This window comes from Salvelinus fontinalis, chromosome 32 (genome assembly GCF_029448725.1).
Source record: "Salvelinus fontinalis isolate EN_2023a chromosome 32, ASM2944872v1, whole genome shotgun sequence".
Lineage (NCBI taxonomy): Eukaryota > Metazoa > Chordata > Actinopteri > Salmoniformes > Salmonidae > Salvelinus > Salvelinus fontinalis.
In genome coordinates, this window is record NC_074696.1 from 18,668,975 (window position 1) to 18,691,911 (window position 22,937).

Genomic DNA, 22,937 nt, shown 5'->3' on the forward strand with positions numbered 1-22,937 from the left:
GTCATATTCAGGTCCTGATTGGTCAACATTCATATTTAACACGTCAAATAACACTATTTGACGTGACAATAGAATTTTCTTACACACTCACATGAACACACATACAAAACAAACAAATATACTATGGAACGCCGTTTGGGTCTTTGCGTGTCAAAAAAGATACATGTCAAATAACACTATTTGTTGGGCATTTTAGTGTCTAACCACACACTTTCATCAATATGCATGATCATTAACTCAATTTAATGTGACAGCTGAGGAAATGTGGATTGATTTGATACATGTTAATAGAAGTTTGTAGATATGAATTTGGCAAGAACTGAATTCAATCACAATCTAGGCTCCCATTTCCTGTCATTACTTGAATCACCTTCCTTCCTCACTGAGTTTAGTACAGGTTGAGTAGTTTGAGGCATTTAAACAATAGTTAGGCACTTTTGAAAAGAGACACGTGAACACAAGTGTCAATTTAGGCTAGATTATCTGCTGTTTGTTTGTACATTTTACATGATGAGAGTATCACATTTTTGAGCACAGCACCAATCTGATTAAGGAGCGTTATCTTGTGTGATAATGTTATACTGCATGATAAGTGTGCAGTCTAAAAATGTAAATCAAAGCAGTGTGTGAAATAGGGCCCTATTCAATAATAATTATTATTATAATCTGTATCGCTGAAGAGTTACAGAATGTGCCATAAAAGATGTAAAGGTAATTTCCGATTGAGCTGACGTTTATAGTGAATGCAATCACAGCTAACGAGGGAACATTGCTTTTCAATATCAATCACGCTGTAACGCTGAACGTCCGTGATACGGAATGAATAGAGCCAATAGTTAACTCAAAAGAATGGGCTGACCCAGAACAAGGAATGTCTGATTCCTGAACAACGCCACACTAATTACTGAGGGAAAATGAGGACAGGACACACTGCACTCTCCCATGATCTAATGATGCAGAGCATATCAACAACTAGCATTCAAAAACAATAAAAAGGCGACCAATCGCATGTTTTTCTTCAGTATGCTGTTTTTACTCTTGTTTTGTAATACTCGTTGTTCCTGCCAAAACCAGCAGCTGGACCGAGACACACTGCTGTGCACAGGGTTTCTCTTTCCTTTGTATTAACTAATTGTACTCTGTTCCAAAGTAGTGCACTATATAGGGAATAGGGTGCCATTTTAGACACAGCCTAGAAAACATAAAAATAAGTACAACTTTTTTCCCCATTGGCTGAATTTGACAAAGAGCTATTCAACAGTCTGTGTTGTTTGGAGTCTCAAATGGCACCCTATTCACATATATACTGTAGTGCACTACCAGGGCCCATAGGGAATATAGGGAATAGGGTGTCATTTGGAACATAGCCTAGGTCTATCCAGTTTGGCCACAGAATCAAATCGGGCAATGAACTCAGCCCCAAAAACTAATGTTTCAGAGACAGTACAAACTATTATGCGGCAAAGCAAACAAACATTCCTCTACCGAAAAACAATAACTTTGTGTCAATGTGTCTTTTATCCCCCCGAAACTGAATCTGTTCTTTGGACATGTCGAACTTGTTTACGGGAGCCGATGGAGTGACGCTGATGAGGTCTGATTGCTCATGCAGGAGCTAACGATTGACCCGTTTACCCAGCCCAGAAATCATTTCCAATGTATAAAACATAACTTAACACTGCGCCTGATAATGAATGAACGCTGTGTTAATTCGCTGTGTTTTTGTCAGTGCCAGATACCACCTCATGCTGAGTATTCAAATAAGGTATCAGTTTTTCTTGGTCTGTGTATTGTTTTTGTTTTCTCGTTTCTCAAGCGAAGAAAATGCTCAGTCAGTCCCTCTTTCTCCTATTCTCTGGTCAAGCAGTATGCAACCCCTGAACTATCAAATGCGTTCTATCAGCGTATGACATTAACTAACTGGGTGGGGGAGCCCACTGGTGAATCTAGACAGCAAACAGCTGCAGGCTGAGCTAAGTTGGCAACAGACAGGCAGACAGCCAGACAGGCAGACAGACAGGATGATTCGCCCCAGAGAGGTTCAAGTGTCTGTCTTCTTTCCTCTTCATCTGAGATGGCCTTACTGCTGTTGTCCTTGCTGCTGTACAGGAGTCAGCAGCAGAGACGCTCCCTCCCACTCTATAACCACGGACCACTCATCAATGTGTTATCAGGTGCACAAGATGGCCGCCTGTTGACCTGGAAACGCCACCAGGCAGCGATGAGCTGTTTCAATGGTATCTGACTTGTCTTCCCCTCAACATGACCAATCAAAACTGTACTTTACCAAAGGGTAAGGGTTCTTCAGAGGTTCAAGTGTAAACTGTACTTAACCAAGGGGTAAGGGTTCTTCAGAGGTTCAATTAAAACTGTACTTAACCAAAGGGTAAGGGTTCTTCAGAGGTTCAAGTGTAAATTGTTACAGTATACTGTCAACTGTACGTCAAGAAACAAATTATCTAAGAGTCGAACTGTATGGGAAGTGAAGAAAAATATTTGCTTGAGTTTTACTGAAAAGTCATGCTTACCTCGCCATTGAAAAAGCAAAATATCGTTGCCACTAGTAACCCCTGGAGGAAAAGCAAAAAAAACAAAACATCAGATACTCTCGCTAATATTAACATACTGTTTGTCAGCTCAGAGCTTTGGCAAGGACTGTGCTGCTGGCATACCATCAGTTGCATAATTTACCTGGTAATGCATTAATATATGCATGATGTAGTCATAGCGATCAGTAGCATTACCTGGTAATGTGTTAATATATGCATGATGTAGCCATTACCTGGTAATATATGCATGATGTAGTCACACCTGGTAATAAACTCAGCAAAAAAAGAAACATCCTCTCACTGTCAACTGCGTTTATTTTCAGCAAACTTAACATGTGTAAATATTCGTATGAACATAACAAGATTCAACAACTAAGACATACACTGATCAAGTTCCACAGACATGTGACTAACAGAAATGGAATAATGTGTCTCTGAACAAAGGAGGGGTCAAAATCAAAAGTAACAGTCAGTATCTGGTGTGGCCACCAGCTGCATTAAGTACTGCAGTGCATCTCCTCCTTATGGACTGCACCAGATTTGCCAGTTCTTGCTGTAAGATGTTACCCCACTCTTCCACCAAGGCAACTGCAAGTTCCCAGGCATTTCTGGGGGGAATGGCCCTAGCCCTCACCCTCCGATCCAACAGGTCCCAGACGTGCTCAATGGGATTGAGATCCGGGCTCTTCGCTGGCCATGGCAGAACAATGACATTCCTGTCTTTCAGGAAATCACGCACAGAACGAGCAGTATGGCTGGTGGCATTGTCATGCTGGAGGGTCATGTCAGGATGAGCCTGCAGGAAGGGTACCACATGAAGGAGGAGGATGTCTTCCCTGTAACGCACAGCGTTGAGATTGCCTGCAATGACAACAAGTTCAGTCCGATGATGCTGTGACACACCGCCCCAGACCATGACGGATCCTCCACCTCCAAATCGATCCCGCTCCAGAGTACAGGTCTCGGTGTAACGCTCATTCCTTCGACGATAAACGCGAATCCGACCATCACCCCTGGTGAGACAAAACCGCGACTCGCCAGTGAAGAGCACTTTTTGCCAGTCCTGTCTGGTCCAGCGACGGTGGGTTTGTGCCCATAGGCGATGTTGTTGGCGGTGATGTCTTCTAAAGACCTGTCTTACAACAGGCCTACAATCCCTCAGTCCAGCCTCTCAACCTATTGCGGTGTGATGTCCGGATGTACCGATCCTGTGCAGGTGTTGTTACACGTGGTCTGCCACTGCGAGGACGATCAGCTGTCCGTGCTGTCTCTCTGTAGCGCTGTCCTAGGCGTCTCACAGTACGGACATTGCAATTTATTGTCCTGGCCACATCTGCAGTCCTCATGCCTCCTTGCAGCATGCCTAAGGCACGTTCACGCAGATGAGCAGAGACCCTGGGCATCTTTCTTTTTGTGTTTTTCAGAGTCAGTAGAAAGGCCTCTTTAGTGTCCTAAGTTTTCATAACTGTGGCCTTAATTTCCTACCGTCTGTAAGCTGACTGGAACGAGTGTTCCACAGGTGCATGTTCATTAATTGTTTATGGTTCATTGAATAAGCACGGGAAACAGTGTTTAAACCCTTTACAATGACGATCTGTGAAGATTGTTTCTTTTTTTGCTGAGTTTATATGCATGATGTAGTCATAGCGATCAGTAGTATTACCCGGTAATGTGTTAATATATGCATCATGTAGTCATTACCTGGTAATATATGCATGATGTAGTCATGCCTGGTAATCAAATCAAAATTTATTTGTCACATGCTCCGAATACAACAGGTGTAGACCTTACCGTGAAATGTCTACTAACAAGCCCTTAACCAACAGTGCATTTCAAGAAAGAGTTAAGAAAAGATTGACCAAATAAACTAAATGAAATAATTGTCAAAAGTAACACAATAAAATAACAATATCGAGGCTATATACAGGGGGTACAGGTACCGAGTAAATGTGCGGGGGTACAGGTTAGTCTGGGTAATTTGTACATGTACGTAGGGGTGATAGATAATAGACAGTGAGATAATAAACAGCGAGTCTATAATAAACAGCGAGGTAATGGTGATGTATGATATAGTCATTACCTGGTAATATATGCATGATGTAGTCATTACATGGTAATATATGCATGATGTAGTCATTACCTGGTAATGCATTAATATATGCATGATGTAGTCGTAGACCTCCCCCGCCAGGCGGTTCTCTGGCCTCCAGGGGAAGATGACAAACTGGATGCCCAGGAGAGGGACCAGGATCAGGGTAGCTCTCACTGCCTTCATGTACATGTTAGACTCTGCCCGGTGGGTGTCCCTCAGCTTAGTAACCAGCACCCTCACGATGTTTAGCAAGAAGAACAGATTTACCTGGGAAAGAAAGGATTTTATAAACAGCTGAAAATGGTTGCAGTGTCTGAAAGAGCTGCAACCTAATCTGATTATAATGATTTTGTCTGAACGATGGAAATCTCAACACCAGCATGAGAAACCATTTGCTTTGATTGATGTGTTGCACATTCAACAGTATAACAATATAGGATTATAGGTCCAACAACGGCAACCCATTGAGTTTTGATCTAGCAGAAAATCCATGAACCATATGGGTGGTAGGTAGCCTAGCGGTTGGAGAGGTGAGAGTTGCCAGTCTGAATCCCGAGTCTGACGTGAAAAATCTGTCGGGAAGTGGAGGGTCGCTGGTATAGAATCCTAGATGCCATTTCCTGCCATTGTGCCATTTAGCAAGGCACTTAACCTGCCACAACAACTGCTCCAAGTGCGCCCAGAGTGGCAGCCTCCTGCTCCAAGCTCTCCAACCTGTATATATACAGTACTATTGAAAGTTTTTCTTTATTTTTACTATTTTCTACATTGTAGAATAATAGTGAAGATATCAAATCTATGAAATAACACATATGAAATAATGTAGTAGCCAAAAAAGTGTTAAACAAATATAAATATATCAAAATATATTTTATGTTTGAAATTCTTCAAAGTAGCCACCCTTTGCCTTGATGACAGCTTTGCACACGCTTGGCATTCTCTCAACCAGCTTCATGAGGTTGTCACCTGGAATGCATTTCAATTAACAGGTGTGCCTTGTTAAAAAGTTAATTTGTGGAATTTCTTTCCTTCTTAATGCGTTTGAGCCAATCAGTTGTGTTGTGACAAGGTAGGGATGGTATACAGAAGATAGCCCTATTTGATAAAAGACAAGAGTCCATATTCTGGCATGAACAGCTCAAATAAGCAAAGAGAAATGACAGTCCATTATTACTTTAAGACATGAAGGTCAGTCAATGAGAAAAAAGGCCAAGAATTGTGCAGTTGCAAAAACCATCAAGCACTATGATGAAACTGGCTCTCATGAGGACTGCCACAGGAAAGGAAGACCCAGAGTTACATATGCTGCAGAGGATAAGAACATTATATTTAACTGCAGCTCAGATTACAGCCCAAATAAATGCTTCACAAAGTTCAAGTAACAGACACATCTCAACATCAACTGTTCAGGGGAGACTGCGCGAATCAGGCCTTCATTATCGAATTTCTGCAAGGAAACCACTACTAAAGGACACCAATAATAAGAAGAGACTTGGGCCAAGAAACACGAGCAAAGGACATTAGACCGGTGGAAATCTGTCCTTTGGTCTGACGAGTCCAAATTTTAGAGTTTTGATTCCAACCGCCATGTCTTTGTGAGACGCAGAGTAGGTGAACGGATTATCTCCGCATGTGTGGTGCCCACCGTGAAACATGGAGAAGGAGGTGTGATGGAGAGGGGTTGCTTTGCTGGTGACACTGTCTGTGATTTATTTAGAATTCAAGGCACACTTAATCAGCATGGCTACCACAGCATTCTGCAGCAATACGCCATCCCATCTGGTTTGCGCTTAGTGGGACTATCATTTGTTTTTCAACAGGACAATGGCCCAAAACACACCTCCAGGCTGTGTAAGAGCTATTTGACCAAGGAGAGTGATGGAGTGCTGCATCAGAGGACCTGGCCTCCACAATCCCTCGACCTCAACCCAATTGAGATGGTTTGGGATGAGTTGGACTGCAGAGTGAAGGAAAAGCAGCCAACAAGTGCTCAGCATATGTGGGAACTCCTTCAAAACTGTTGGAAAAGCATCCCTCAAGAAGATGGTTGATAGAATGCCAAGAGTATGCAAAGCTGTCATCAAGGCAAAGGGTGGCTACGTTGAAGAATCTAAAATCTAAAATGTATTTTGATTTGTTTAACACTTTTTTGGTTACTACATGATTCCATATGTGTTATTTCATAGTTTTGATGTCTTCACTATTATTCTACAATGTAGAAAATAGTCAAAATGAAGACAAACCCTTGAATGAGTAGGTGTGTCCAAACTTGTGACTGGTACTGTGTTTGGAGTGGTTGGGATAAAAAGGAAGTCAAATTTCAGTTAGACCTTGCATACAGTTGATGAACCAAGTGATCTTAACCCACCTTATGCTGGGGACAATAAAAGGCCACTTTAAAATGTTTTGATACACAACACAATGCCACAGATGCCTCAAGTCTTGAGGGAGAGTGCAATTGGCATGCTGACTGCAGGAATTTCCACCAGCGCTGTTGCCAGATAACTGAATGTTAATTTCTCTACCATAAACTGCCTCCTGCGTTGTTTTAGATAATTTGTCAGTACAGCCAACCGGCCTCACAACCGGAGACCACATGTAACCACACCAGCCCATGACTTACACATTCAGCTTCTTCACATGTAGGATTGTCTGAGGGGGTGCTGAGGGGGTAATGAAGCCCTTTTGTGGGGAAAAACTAATTATGATTGGCTGGGCCTGGCTCCCCAGTGGGTGGGCCTGGCTGCCAAGTGTGTGGGCCTATGCCCTCCCAGGCCCACCCATGGCTGCACCCCTGTCCAGTCATGTGAAATCCATAGATTAAGGTCTAATGAATGTATTTCAATTGACTGATGTCCATATATGAACTGTAACTCAGTAAAATCTTTGAAATTGTTGCGTTTAGATTTTTGTTTATTATAGTTGCAAAGTTGCTAATTAGCTAAAATGCTAAAAATGTCCGTGATGAGATTCGCATGTGCAACCTTTTGAGTTCCTAGACGTTCGCATTAAAGAACTTTCTGTCTTATGCATCCATACCAAATATAACATATCATACTAATTTCGGTGTCCCGGATTTACATTTGCTATGTTACGTCTAGTCTATGAGACCAGGCTGTACAGGATGTATCCTTGAGTATTCACTTTAGGCATTTCAATTGAGTAGGGTGTGACTTACGAGCAGCGCTGCCATGATGGGACCGTGGACCACGTAGAGCAGGTGGGTCTCAACACTCATCCAGCAGCTACAGGAAGGAGAAACATTAGCCGGTAAACAAGTCCCTCTCTACAAACAGACAATGAAGTATTCTTCTTCTCCTTCTAGATCTGTTTACTGCAGCCCACCACACAGCTGCTCAGCTTATTTACAATACCACTGCACAGGACCATTACTCACTTGTCATCAAAATACTTCTTCCTCGCCACAGCGTGAATGGATGCAGGCACTAAGGGAAACCCTGGAAACGAGAAGACAAACACTGTAAGGACATCTGCAAAACTTTAATTAATCAATTCATGAACTAATGATGTTGTGTTTATTATAAAGTAAACCGCTATAATGTTTTTACTACAGTAATTTGTGTGTAATTCCTCATTTATAAGAGTCACTTTTTGTATATCTACTGTATTGTATCCTGTATAGAAGAAGTTAAAGGGGAAGGTCGCCCCATGCACCTCTCTGATTCAGAGGGTTTGGGTTAAATGCAGAAGACACATTTCATTTGAAGGCATTAAGTTGTACAACTGACTAGGTATCCCCCTTTCCCTTTCCCTTTCACTCAAAATACAAAATGAGCATAAACACAGCCGAGGTAAGTGGATATCCCTTTGAACTATCCCTTTAAGGCTGTTAATAAGTATTGATCATGCAATTTATAGTGAAGATACCTGACAGAACAGACAGTGGAAGCTCTTTCTAAACTCAAAACAAGCTTATAGCATCATGTTGTCTGCTACAAGCTTAGCAAGAACAACCCATACGAGGCCATTTCCTCTACTTACCAAGTCTGGTTAAATCCTTTCCCTAAAAACAACACAAACCATGCCAGTATTTATTGGGGTTCTCATTTTAGCTGGGGCCATAGACAGATGAAACAGATGAATCCGAGCAGCGGGTCAGTTTAGAAGTCATTTATCAAGGTCCTCCATCCATCTCTCTTATCCCTCTCTCCCTCTCTCCATCCATCCCTCCATCCCTTTGGGTGGCTGTGAAAGATACTGTAGCTACTGCCCCGAAGTTATATCGCTGCATCTTTAATAATGGCCAACCATTCACAGTTATATCGTACCACTTATCGGATGGCCAGGGCTCATACTATAACACTCCTCCTTTAATCAGAACAGACAGCACATGAATAGCTGCTATCCAATAGGAAGAGCTAATAAAGCTGTCAATCTGATGCAAGGTTTGGCGGGTTCAACACACGGGGAATGTCGCGGTTAACAGTGACCTCAGGGATGTCTCTGATCCTGTGTCCCAACACAGACTCTGTCCCGTCCTGTTGTGTGACACAAGCCCATCTATGTGTGGTTCAGCGATATGTTGGGAGCTGTTTACTATGTTATTTTGTGTCTACAGTGAGTACAGGGTGATGAAATATGAAGATAGTCTATGAATCATAATATAAGGGAGCAGAGGCCTCCGAGGCTAAGTAAGAGGTGATTAGCTTAATGTTTAGAACACACTGTAACATGCAACAAGCTGCTGTACAGGCTTGTTACCATATCGTGTTAACTCAGACATCATTTTTTGTGGTATCTAAATATAATTACAAAACAGAATAGAGTACAGAGATAATAAAATAAAGGACCCATAAAAAGATGGGCAAGGTACACTGTCAAAGTTATGGATTCCGTTTTAGTGAGCTCATCATAAAGGTGAATTGCCTACATCTGGCTAAACGACTGCATCATTAAATTACATTTCTCTTGATGGTTAAAAATGAGGACTGTCACTTTAAGTATAGTAGAAGTATAGTAGAAAGAGGAGAGAGAAATGGCCATGGTTTGAGAAACAATGAATTCAATTTTAAATAGTGTGTGCTGTAGGAACCACAGGAGGCTGCTGAGGGGAGGACGGTTCATAATAAAGCTGGAATGGAGTAAATGGAATGGTATCAAACACATGGAAGCCAATTAACCCAATTAAGGTGCAACCGGCTGCCTGTGGTAGAAACCTGTTCCCTTGGGTTATCTGCCTGGAGAAAGGGAATTACTGGACTACTCTCACATAAGAACTTCCTATCATCACCAAGGAGTGGTGAGTTTATCCAGAGAGGAAGAGGCTACGTGAAAGGCCTAAATGCGCCCCAAAATCTGTTTGTGCGAAAATACAGCGAGAAGCAGAAAAGACTTTGGTCAACAAATAATGACATTTCTAATTTACTATGTGAGTCTTATTTTATTAAATATAAGTTTAGTAATGTTTAGGTTGTAAATAAAATGGACGCACATGGCATTCAGGCAACTTTGAGAAAAACTATTTTATATCGGAGTTGTTGCTGCTGTTCACATGTGTTTTTGCCCCCTCCTATGAGCTAGAATGTTCCAGCCTGATACCGCCTCCTCGCGCTTGCCTTTCTTCTTTGTGGACATTTATTCCCATTGTTATGCTGCATTCATACATACCAGTTGGATGCATTCACGTGCTTTGAACTCGTTCAGAAACGCTGATTGGCTAATGGCCACAAGCTGCATCAAGCATAAATTAAAAGTACAACTATCATGCATGTAAACACATTTGTGTTAAAAAAAATAGATTAATTAGATTGCTTTTATAAAATATTATTTTTGTTGCATTCAACTGCAGAAAAATGTAATCAAGGTCAATTCCTTAGTAGGTGACGTCAGAGGTCAGCATCTGCGAGAAGTTGGAGCTCAGGGATGATAAACAAGTTTTCCACTAGTAATTACCAGTTGGAGGTAATTCCCAGTCGTATGTGGTAAATACCACCTTCTCAATTGGTTATGAACACAGCATACGAGCGATCAGTCCAGCATCTTGTCAATATGTAGATAACCTTTGGTTGATCATTTATTATTTGTTCCTTTGTTGATTGACTCTCCTACACTTCTTATTGGATTATAATTGATCTTTTTGTGGAAAGAATTTAACTGTTTTTGGGACGTCGGATTTAAGGACATTTCAAACATTTTGATTCACCTTTTTTGGTTTTGTGACCATTCAACTCTGGCTTATTGAATTGACTGTTGACCTTCTATTGCTAGCTATAACCACTGATCCTAGATCTGTGGTTAAGGCAGGTAGTAAGACTCACCCCAGCCTAGGAGGTAGTACCAGTGTAGGTGCTGCTCCTCGGCGAACACAGCCACCACAATGAGCGTGTGCAGGTAGATCCCCTCACACAGCATCCAGAAGTAGTTACAGCCCAGCATGTACATGTGGAAGAAGTGCAACACCTTACAGCCAACCTGCAGGGGATTAGGATCACAAAGAGTTACAGAGTCACAGAGACAATAACAACAACATTAAACAATAATAACAACAACACAAAGCCCAACACTCAACCAGCCCTGACACAAAATCGTTAGTGGGGTATAATGATTTTTCAGAGAGGAGGATGTTTATCCGTTTACCCCTTACTGCTCGAGCCACAGCGTATCCCTCGCTCCACATTTCAGATAGTTGTATTTGCCAGAAAAAATAGACTGTTAAGCAGCCTATATTCTGTTCAATAATATCCCCACATTCTTGTCAGTCAACACCATACTATCATATGTCTCTTTCTGTCTTTTAAAGCCTTTCTATTTTTTTAATGGGGTTGCGTCCCAAATGGCTCCCTATTTCCTACAAATTACGAGGGTTCTTCAAAGGGTTGTCCTATGGGGACAACTGAAGGACCCTTTTAGGTTATTGATAGCACCTTTTCTGTTAAGATGGGACTTGGTCAAAAGTGGTGCACTATATAGGGAATAGAGTTCCATTTGAGACGGGCCTATACATATTAACTGAGGCTCATCCTCTAGTTTTTCCATGTTGAGATTCCTGGTTCTCAGCCCTCTGTCTCCAAGTGTGCTGATCTAATTAGAAGATACTGGCATTGGTATTAGCTAGTCTCCTGTCCCTGAGGTCCGTGTACGCAGCATACACAGCCTTAAAAACCAGTCAGTCACCCACAAACTCTTAGCCATATGTCACCTCCTCCTCTCCCCTCTTCCTCCTCCTCCTATTTCTCTTGCGCCATTACATGTATGGTGAAAGACAGTTGACATTACTAAGGTCTATTGGTGTGATCAGAACACTTCATGGGAGCTCCCGAGTGGCGCAACGGTCTAAGGCACTGTATCTCAGTGCTAGAGGTGTCTCTACAGACCCTGGTTCGATTCCAGGATGTATCACAACCGGACGTGATTGGGAGTCCCATAGAGCGGTGCACAATTGGCCCAGCGTCGTCCGGGTTAGGGTTTGGCCAGGGTTGGCCGTCATTGTAAATAAGAATTTGTTCTTAACTGACTTGCCTAGTTAAAAACCTCTTAAGGATCTGCCCCTTTTTCAATTTCTGGCTAAGATGACATACCCAAATCTAACTGCCTGTAGCTCTGGACCTTAAGCAAGGATATGCATGTTCTTGATACCATTTGAAAGGAAACACTTTGAAGTTTGTGAAAATATTAAATTCATAAAAACATTATATCTGGTAAAAGATAATACAAAGAAAATAATATGCGTTTTTTGTATTCTTTTTGTACCGTCATGTTTGAAATGCAAGAAAAAGGCCATAATGTATTATTCCAGTTTAGATTTTAGATGGCAGCAGTGTATGTGCAAAGTCTTAGACTGATCCAATGAACCATTGTATTTCTGTTCCAAATTTTGTATCAAGACTGCCCAAATATGCCTAAATGGTTTATTAATACATTTTCAAGTTCCTAACTGTGCAATCTCCTCAAACGATAGCATGGTATTCTTTCACTGTAATAGCTACTATAAATTGGACAGCGCAGTTAGATTAAAAATCATTTAAAATAATTTCTGCCAATATCAGATATGTCTATGTCCTGGGAAATGTTCTTGTTACTTACAACCTCATGCTAAACACATTAGCCTACGTTAGCTCAACCATTCCGCGAGGAACCCACCGATCTTGTAGAGGTTCAATTTAAGATATATATTTTTAAACGTCTCACCACTTCATGACCACAGCCTGATGTAATGGGACAGTCTGGATGGTTCTCAGTGTTTTATGGAACAGAGTTTAAGGCACTCATGTCTGACGATTCCAAAGTGTGTCTCAAGTCTTTGCCCTACTTGACCTGAGCACTAGGGATCCACTTTCACTACTGGCAGACTACTAGTCTCTGCTGTGATCCACCAGAGAGAAAGAGACCTTGTTCTTTTTGTTCAGAGAGAGCTGAGTCTATTCTCCCAACAGAGCACCACATCCCTAAATCAAACATGCAGTCAGAACACAGACCAACCCAGTCTAAATTTGCCGCTCTAGAATTTCAACATGTTCCACTAAAGACGTGTAGTATGTGCAACCAACTGTGATGGGATTTTTTTTCATCCCATCCCTGGAAATCAAAACCATGTTGTCTGAGGTGTGAAAGACAAACTGCAATTTGGTTCAAAACAAGCAGATTATAATAAATTTAAGACAGATTTGTAAAGATTGGGAAAGATGGTTCTGAGCCAATGATGCTAGAACATAGCTATTCATATTCATTTTGAAAGCTGTCGTTCCTTCCTCCCTGTCGGTTGGATCACCAGGGTCAGCTGGTATATCTGAATAAATCTCCGACTGTGAATATGCCAGTTGGATTAGGCTTGAAGTCTGTTTCTCCAGTGAGAACGTGATGGTACGGGGAGAAGAGACGCTGAAAATCAAACCCAGACGACAGTTATTTTCTGTGTCTGGCTAAACTGAAGGACATCTCTAAAGAGATGCTCCAATCGAGAGAATGATAACAGGACCTTACTGTATACATTGGGCCAGCAGTTTTTTACTAACCATTTAACCTAACCGGGGGAAAAAACAATGTCTCTACTCATAGGCTATCCATCTCTACAAGCCCATGTTCTAGATATTTCTCTACATTAACATCATCTCTACAATTCTCAGACCTGTTTTTATTATTATTATTATTCAATTTTTTTCTTTGTAATTTTATGGAACAGAAGCCTGCAACTCTGTAACTCTATCTGCTGAGTCACAATACTGTATAATAAGAAGATGATTTATTCAAATAATTTCCATTGAAAGGTGGACAATGAAAATGTCTCTTAAAAGACAATACTGAAAGTATCAGAAAGGGAGGATTATTCCAGATACAGTAATGTCACATTCCATAGAGGCAGATTTACTATCTTCACCTTAACAGACCTTAGGATACAAAGAATTCACGTTTGACTGGAACTCAACGAGTGGCAAATGTTCAAAAGTCTGACAAATTAAAGAAGTATGAGTGATATGAGAAGTATAGCTCTGGGCTGTCTGTTAATGGCAAAACACATTAAAAAGATATGCTGAAAAGAAGAAATTATATTCTAACGAACGCTTTTAGAAAAAACAGCTGATATAGAGTAAACTAATTTGAATGAAATAAAATAGTGCTCGAGGGCTACATCGTTTTTAAGAATTCAAACAAGTATTATTTTGAAATGATCATGCAGTGCAACACTGAGCAACACAGTACATTAAATTTCCTCTTCCCATTGATCTTCTTTACCTTAAAGGTGAAATGTATTTCTGTGATGTATTTGACTGTGATATGGGTTGAGTAAAGTAAAGTGATACTTACTGGATTTCTTCCCACTACATCTGGGTTGTTGACCACTGCTATGAGGTAGATGAGGGTTAGGGCGGAGTTGAGGACATAGGAAACAAAGAGGTTCTTATGAAGCGTGATCCTTTGGCAGCTCAGGTTCCTGAGTGAAGACAAAGACACAGCATAATAACGTTAACATATGATGTGGGTCTGGCTGCGGTTACCCCAGCAGACATTCACAGAGAGAGCTACATCAAACTATTTACCAAATGACAGAAGCCAAAAGATTAAGCTGATTATCACATTTTTTGGTGTGAAAATATGTAGGGCATGCTGTCGAGAACATAGGTTACAGAATTGTAAGTGATACAGAGAGAGTGTAAATTGTAAGTCTGAAACGAGAGAACAAACTTCAATATAAATCATTAGTATGTGAAATCTGAAAAATAACTTCACAGTTGATAGTCACAGATGAGAATATAATCTACAAAACTGGAGGTAAATTATTCTTGCCATGAGAAACGATTAAAAAAATTACTGGGACTGTATGCAAATCGAATTTTAACAACATCAAATAATGAATATTCATGATGAAAAATCCATTCTGCACGTTGCAATAAAAAACTAATCTGCAACTTCAACATATTTAATCCTACAAAAAATATGTTTCGAGCTTTGATGAAGTAAACAGGACGATAAATAACATGAACCATTGGAATGACTAACTCTGACCCATAATGACTTAGTCAGATGTTGCGGTCATCTGAACGAAGGATCCTCTTGTAAAATATAAATAAAGATTGTCATTCCATTCAGAGCATGCTGTAAACTGGTATAAGAATACACAACAATTCTCCCAAGCAACACCAAAGAACTGATATCATTTGCTTCGGTTCAGCCGTGCTAAATACTGGCACACACAACGTCCGACAATAAGTGGAATCAGTTGTCAAAAAAGATTATTGACGACTGTATTTGAGGTCCCTGTGGAGCTTCCTGATTCTCACAGAATCTGATACAGAAGCGTATTAGTCACATAATAAGTAATTTACAAAGTATTGGGGGTAAAATCATCAGTAATCAAAAGCTCCATCATCCATATGGATGGCAGTGGAATCAAATGATACTATTTTCTATAAAAGGTTAGGAAAGTAATGCCAAACACGAGCAATTAAAGATAGGAGGAAACAGTGTTTACTGGAGTGAAAACACTTTGTGCCAAACCAGTGTACAGCAACAATGTCCTGTTATCTGTCTCCAGTCATTAGGAAGCTAATGTAACAGTCTTGCTGTAAATGTGTTGTTTATAGAAGAAGAAGAAGAAGAAGAAGAAGAAGAAGAAGAAGAAGAAGAAGAAGAAGAAGAAGAAGAAGAAGAAGAAGAAATGTCAGCATGGCAACATTAGTAAATTACTTATTCTGGGTCAGTGGTGTGTGATGTCTTTGAGAACAAGGCTACCTTTAAATGGCACAACAGAAGTAAAATGACGTATTAGCAGAATATCTTCAAACTAGGATAAGCAGAAAATAGAACAGACAGAAGAACGCTCTTCATCTGAAGATGCTGTATGGATGTTCTCAGACTACACCTAAACAAGCTAAAGGAGTTTCAGGGCAACGTCTGACATGCAAGGTACAGTAAAAGCAGGAACTACCAAAATGATAACCCCATGTACATTGACACTTTAATCAGACAGGGCCTGTCAAAACAGACAGCCATTTTATGACAACAAGCATCATGTATGCATTAGGACAGGATCAAACTGCACAGTGACACAATATTTTTTAAGCTAACCCAACTGTATTTTTCCACAGCTAGCCGGAGTATTTTTTGTCGGTGAGTCCTGGCAGTGATGAAGTGGAGGCCATAAATAAGAAGACAGTGCAGCTGTACCTCGTCAAATACCACTGTAAACTGCACATCTGGGAACATTAAGACTTTCAGTTTTAAAGGGATCAGCCTATAAAGATAGTGCCATGATCATAAAAACGATGTTCCCCTAAAAAGCAATGCTTTGCTTGCCATCTTTAAAATGTAATTGAGGTCATAATTAGCTGATGGCTTTGATCGTCCATTGATGCTTTACAATGCCAAGAAAGGATCTATTCTATTCTGATTCGTGTCATGACACAGCGTTTACTGATTTGTGTCATGTTTGAGCGTTTACTATTGTTATGGATAGCGGCTAGTTGGCTACTAAGATATGCACCTGAACTATGTCTTAGCTAGATTTATGAGCAGGTATAAACTTTGCGGAACATTGCAGTCTGTTACAAGACCTACTGTACTTAGCTCACATTGCAGTCTGTTACAAAACCTGTTGCTCCACAGCTGCATTTGCTGGTTAACACCCTACTTGCTATATCCATTGAGATTTGAAACACGTCAAATGTCAACATTTTGGGAATTTTCACATTGGCAACTGAGCCAATTGAGAACTATCCCAAGTCTGTATTAACCAATATGATGCAGAAATGTTGTTTTTGCTCCTGCAGTTATGTCCCCCATAATGTTTATTCAAGGATAATGGCCTAATGGTTATAGACTCTTAGAAAAAAATGTTGTAGAACGAACCCTCTGTAGAAAGGGTTCTACCTGCAACCCAAAAGGGTTCTACGTGCAACCAAAAATGGTTATCCAAGGGTTATCCTATGGGGACAACCGAGGGAACCCTTTCAGCTTCAAGATAACAAAAAAATCAAGAGTGTATGGACATATTAATAACTTATCAACGGCTCAGACACGAGACGTATGTGGCAGGGACTCAAAGGGAAAACCAGCCACATCACGGACACCTACGTCTTACTTCCGGATAAGCTAAACACCTTTTTCGCCCGCTTTGAGGATAACAGTGCCACCGACGTGGCCAGCTACCTATGATTGTGGGCTCTCATTCTCCGTGGCCGACGTGAGTAAGACATTTAAGCGTGTTAACCCTCACAAGTTTGCCGGCTCAGATGGCGTCCCAAACCGTGTCCTCGGAGCATGCGTAGACCAACTGACATATTCAATTTCTCCCTATCCCAGTCTGCTACACCAACAGCGTCTTTCTTTTTCCCAACGCAGTTAAGCCAAAACCACGCCCCGTTATTCAGAGAGGCGTTCTACAACGCTTTGAGTGCTCTCCATGTCCGGAAGTGAATATCACGTAGCGCGAAATTTCAGTCACTGATTAATAACATTTGCCTATGTATTTCAAGATTGAAAAATAGATAACATAATGTCATGAACAGACCTAGCCATTAACGTCCCTTAACGCTCAAAGATAGATTCAATGGCTGTAGCAGAGCTTATTCGACTGAATGATTAGCTAATACATATTTGAGAAATTATTAATAATAAGCATATACTTTTACATGAAAATAGACTACTAATGATAATATAACAACTAATAACAATACGGAGCTAGTAACGTTACATAGCCTAGGTAAACTTAGCTGACCTTCAGTTGAGGGAATTCAGCGGAGTTCTGAGACATTTTTACAACTCTAAAAATAAATACATGGGCAAATTTGACCAAGCATGATAATAGTAAGCCTGCATTACGGTAGGCAGCTAATTGTTAAATGACACTTTCCATCCTTACCTTGGAAGGCCACTGTCTCTGCGCTGATCGCCTGTGAGTGAGACAACATTAGCCAGCCAATGACAGCGTAGTAGAACACCTCTCTGAATAACGGGGCGTAGTTTTGGCTTAACTGCGAAAAAGAAAGACGCACCCTAGACCCACTTCAATTTGCTTACCGCCCCAATCGATCCACAGACGATGTAATCATCATCACACTGCACACTGCCAGTGTTATATCAGTTGAAACACACGGCCATCTTTACAATTCAGCTATCTCAAAGGAAACACACAGCCATCTTTACAATTCAGTTATCTCAGAGAAAACACACAGCCATCTTTACAATTCAGTTATCTCAGAGAAAACACACAGCCATCTTTACAATTCAGTTATCTCAGAGAAAACACACAGCCATCTTTACAATTCAGCTATCTCAAAGGAAACACACAGCCATCTTTACAATTCAGTTATCTCAGAGAAAACACACAGCCATCTTTACAATTCAGTTATCTCAGAGAAAACACACAGCCATCTTTACAATTCAGTTATCTCAGAGAAAACACACAGCCATTCAGTGGTGGAAAAAGTATGTATTTGTCACATGAACCGAATAAAACAAGGGCAGACCTTACCCCGAAATGCTTACTTACAAACCCTTAACCAACAATGTGGTTAGGAAAACTTAAGTTAAGAAAATATTTACTAAATAAACTAAACTAACACAATAAAATAATGGTAACACGGCTACAGTATATATAAGGGGTACAGATACCTAGTCAATGTGCTGGGGAACAGGTTAGTCAAGGTAATTGAGGTAATATGTACATGTAGGTCTGGGTAAAGGGGCAAAGCAGACAGCAAGTACCATTGTCTTGTTTTAAAATGAATGGATATCCAGGGGCACACTCCAACACTCAGACATTATTTACGGATAGCCAGGGTCACACTCCAACACTCAGACATTATTTACAGATAGCCAGGGGCACACTCCAACACTCAGACATTATTTACAGATAGCCAGGGGCACACTCCAACACTCAGACATTATTTACAGATATCCAGGGGCACACTCCAACACTCAGACATTATTTACAGATAGCCAGGGGCACACCCCAACACTCAGACATTATTTACAGATAGCCAGGGGCACACTCCAACACTCAGACATTATTTACAGATATCCAGGGGCACACTCCAACACTCAGACATTATTTACAGATAGCCAGGGGCACACTCCAACACTCAGACATTATTTACAGATAGCCAGGGGCACACTCCAACACTCAGACATGATTTACAGATAGCCAGGGGCACACTCCAACACTCAGACATTATTTATAGATAGCCAGGGGCACACTCCAACACTCAGACATTATTTACAGATAGCCAGGGGCACACTCCAACACTCAGACATTATTTACAGATAGCCAGGGGCACGCTCCAACACTCAGACATTATTACAGATAGCCAGGGGTACACTCCAACACTCAGACATCATTACAGATAGCCAGGGGCACACTCCAACACTCAGACATTATTTACAGATAGCCAGGGGCACACTCCAACACTCAGACATTATTTACAAAAGATGCATTTGTGTTTAGTGAGTCTGCTAGGTCAGAGGCAGTAGGGACGACCACGTGTTCTATTGATGAGTGCATGAATCGGACCATATTCCTGTCCTGCTAAGCATTCAAAATGTAACGAGTACTTTTGGTTGTCAGGGAAAATGTATGGAGTAAAAAGTACAATATTTTCTTTAGAAATGTAGTGGATTAAAAGTAAAAGTTGTCAAAAATAAAAATAGTAAAGTATAGATACACCCAAAAAACTACTTAAGTAGTACTTTAAAGTATTTTTACTTAAGTACTTTTTTTCACCACTGCGGCCATCTTTACAATTCAGTTATCTTAGAGGAAATACACAGCCATCTCTTCCGTTAAATAATGACAAGATGATTGATAAAGCACTCTCAGATCCTTAGGAGAAATATATTATACCGCCTGAACTGTATCAATCGCAGTCATCACCACCATCAATAGTATCATAACTTTCATCATATTTATCACCACTATCATCATCAACATCCTAATTTTCATCACGATTAGATGTGTCTTCATCTTCATCATAATCACCATTATCATCATCGTCATCATTATCACCATCATCAGAAGTATTCATTAATCATGTGGGGGAAAAAGCTTTGATAGTCCAAGACCGACTACTCTCCCTAATCAAACCAGTAGTTTGTTTCATAAAGAAAGCAACAGCAGCATCTATAATTACCTGAAGTAGAAAAATATGGCCAGAGAGATCAGGAGGGAGGCTATGGAGAAGGCATGACCAACAATCGCCATGTAGTACAGGATATAGGCCATCTGGAAAATACAGATACATGAACATTAAAACAAACAGGATCATACAGTGGTGCATCAAGGACATTCGTGAACCATTATAAACTGGGTGGTTTGAGCACTGAATGCTGATTGGCTGACAGCTGTTGTATACCACAGGTATGACAAAACATTTCATACAGTGGTGCATCAAGGACATTCATGAACCATTAACCCTGACTTCCATTTTCTACCTTGATGTAAACAAAATATGAAAGGGGTGAGACTAGGACCTTAAAGGGATACTTCGGGATTTCGGCACTCATGATTATGATTATCTACTTCCCCAGAGTCAGATGAACTCGTGGATACTATTTTTATGACTCTGTGTCTGTGACTCTGGAAGGAAGTTTTTGACGATATTGTCTAGTGTTACCGCAATGACAAAGTTTACAGGAACAGCTAAAATAAAAATGGTAACCACCAGTTCATCTGACTCTGGGGAAGCAGATAAAGGGCTTCACTGCCAAAATTCCAAAGTATCCCTTTAAGGTTTAGGACCTGGGTATTTCAAATCAGGTCCTTAAGCTCTGCAGCACAGCTGGTTTTCATTCGTACTCTAATCACAGTGTGACTAAGCCACGCTTGAACCATTTACCATGTAGAACAGTGGTCACTAACTGGTCGATTGACTGGTCAATCTCCAAGCCATTCCTAGTCAATAACCATTTCTGTAAAAAGAAAATGATAAAGCCTTGCGTTCCTTTTTTTTAAAATTAGTTTTGCGGTGTTGCACTTGATTCAGTAGCCCTAGGGCTGGGAAGGCAAAGTGTTCTCATTTTGAACAATTTCACGTGTCTGTGTTTGCTAACTACCTCTCTCAAAGAGTGCAGTGTATGAAGTCAGAACATCTGCTGTCTCAGCCACTGCCTATCACCAAGAGTGAACCCCAAGGCTCGATCCTAGGCCCCACGCTCTTCTCAATTTACATAAACAACATAGCTCAGGCAGTAGGAAGCTCTCTTATCCTTTATATGCAGATGATACAGTCTTATACTCAGCTGGCCCCTCCCCGGATGTTTTGTTAAACGCTCTACAACAAAGCTTTCTTAGTGTCCAACAAGCTTCCTCTACTCTTAACCTTGTTTTGAACACCTCCAAAACGGTACCTTTGGACGGTACCTTTGCCTTTTGGTAGGCTGTCATTGTAAATAAGAATTTGTTCATAACTGACTTGCCTAGTTAAATAAAGGTTCAATGAAGGTAGAACTCCACCCACTTGGCAGGCCCAGAGAGCAAATCAAGTGCACCTATAGGTCTACTGCTGACCAATCAGATAGCTCAGAACACTGTGTCTGCACAGTTTCCTAGAGCCATAGACTGTAAAAGAAGTAGATTTTTTAAAATATTTATTTATTTCACCTTTATTTAACCAGGTAGGCTAGTTGAGAACAAGTTCTCATTTGCAACTGCGACCTGGCCAAGATAAAGCATAGCAGTTCGACACATACAACAACACAGAGTTACACATGGAATATTTAAACATACAGTCAATAATACAGTAGAAAAATAAAACAAAAAGTATATATACAGTGAGTGCAAATGAGGTAAGAAAAGGGAGATTAGGCAATAAATTGGCCATGGTGGCGAAGTAATTACAATATAGCAATTAAACACTGGAATGGTAGATGTGCAGAAGATGAATGTGCAAGTAGAGATACTGGGGTGCAAAGGAGCAAAATAAATAAATAAATACAGTACGGGGATGAGGTAGTTGGATGGATTGTTTACAGATTGGCTATGTGCAGGTGCAGTGATCTGTGAGCTGCTCTGACAGCTGGTGCTTAAAGCTAGTGAGGGAGATGTGAGTCTCCAGCTTCAGTGATTTTTGCAGTCCGTTCCAGTCATTGGCAGCAGAGAACTGGAAGGAATGGCAGTCAAAGGAGGAGTTGGCTTTGGGGATGACCAGTGAGATATACCTGCTGGAGTGTGTGCTACAGGTGGGTGCTGCTATGGTGACCAGTGAGCTGAGATAAGGTGGAGCTTTACCTAGCAGAGACTTGTAGATGACCTGGAGCCAGTGGGTTTGGCGACGTGAGTGAAGCGAGGGCCATCCAACGAGAGCAAACAGGTCGCAGTGGTGGGTAGTACATGGGGCTTTGGTGACAAAACGGATGGCACTGTGATAGACTGCATCCAATTTGTTGAGTAGAGTGTTGGAGGCTATTTTATAAATGACATCGCTGAAGTCGAGGATCAGTAGGATGGTCAGTTTTATGAGGGTATGTTTGGCAGCATGAGTGACGGATGCTTTGTTGCGAAATAGGAAGCCGATTCTAGATTTAATTTTGGATTGGAGACGCTTAATGTGAGTCTGGAAGGAGAGTTTACAGTCTAATCAGACACCTAAGTATTTGTAGTGTTGGAATCGGCTAAACTTTGAACATTGAGATATTAAATGAATGATAGGAAATGAAAGAGACTGGGTGTTATGTTAGAAGTTAATGGTTCTCTGAAGAAAGACAGAAGGCTTTGGAATGTGTTTGATGGAGGAGAGGAGAGCGATGGGTTGATATAGGGAAGACAGATGGACATCTGTGTATTAGATGAAAGAGGGTTTGAGGTCAGGAGGTGAGGACAGATTCTCTTAAGAGAGTAATTGTAACGA

The 22,937-nt window shown here is 40.9% G+C and overlaps 1 protein-coding gene across 3 annotated transcripts in view; it reads right to left on the reverse strand.

The window, feature by feature from the left end:
* The window catches only part of LOC129830831 (calcitonin gene-related peptide type 1 receptor-like), a 98,262-nt gene that overhangs the window by 15,058 nt on the left and 60,267 nt on the right, over positions 1–22,937 (reverse strand). For all 3 annotated transcript variants that reach the window (XM_055893597.1, XM_055893596.1, XM_055893598.1), the window contains 7 exons: positions 20,223–20,314; positions 14,404–14,530; positions 10,920–11,073; positions 8,039–8,099; positions 7,820–7,886; positions 4,690–4,908; positions 2,529–2,570 (listed from right to left, as the gene is read on the reverse strand). In XM_055893597.1, coding sequence (XP_055749572.1) covers positions 2,529–2,570; positions 4,690–4,908; positions 7,820–7,886; positions 8,039–8,099; positions 10,920–11,073; positions 14,404–14,530; positions 20,223–20,314 — 762 coding nt within the window. The remainder of the gene's footprint in view (positions 1–2,528; positions 2,571–4,689; positions 4,909–7,819; positions 7,887–8,038; positions 8,100–10,919; positions 11,074–14,403; positions 14,531–20,222; positions 20,315–22,937) is intronic.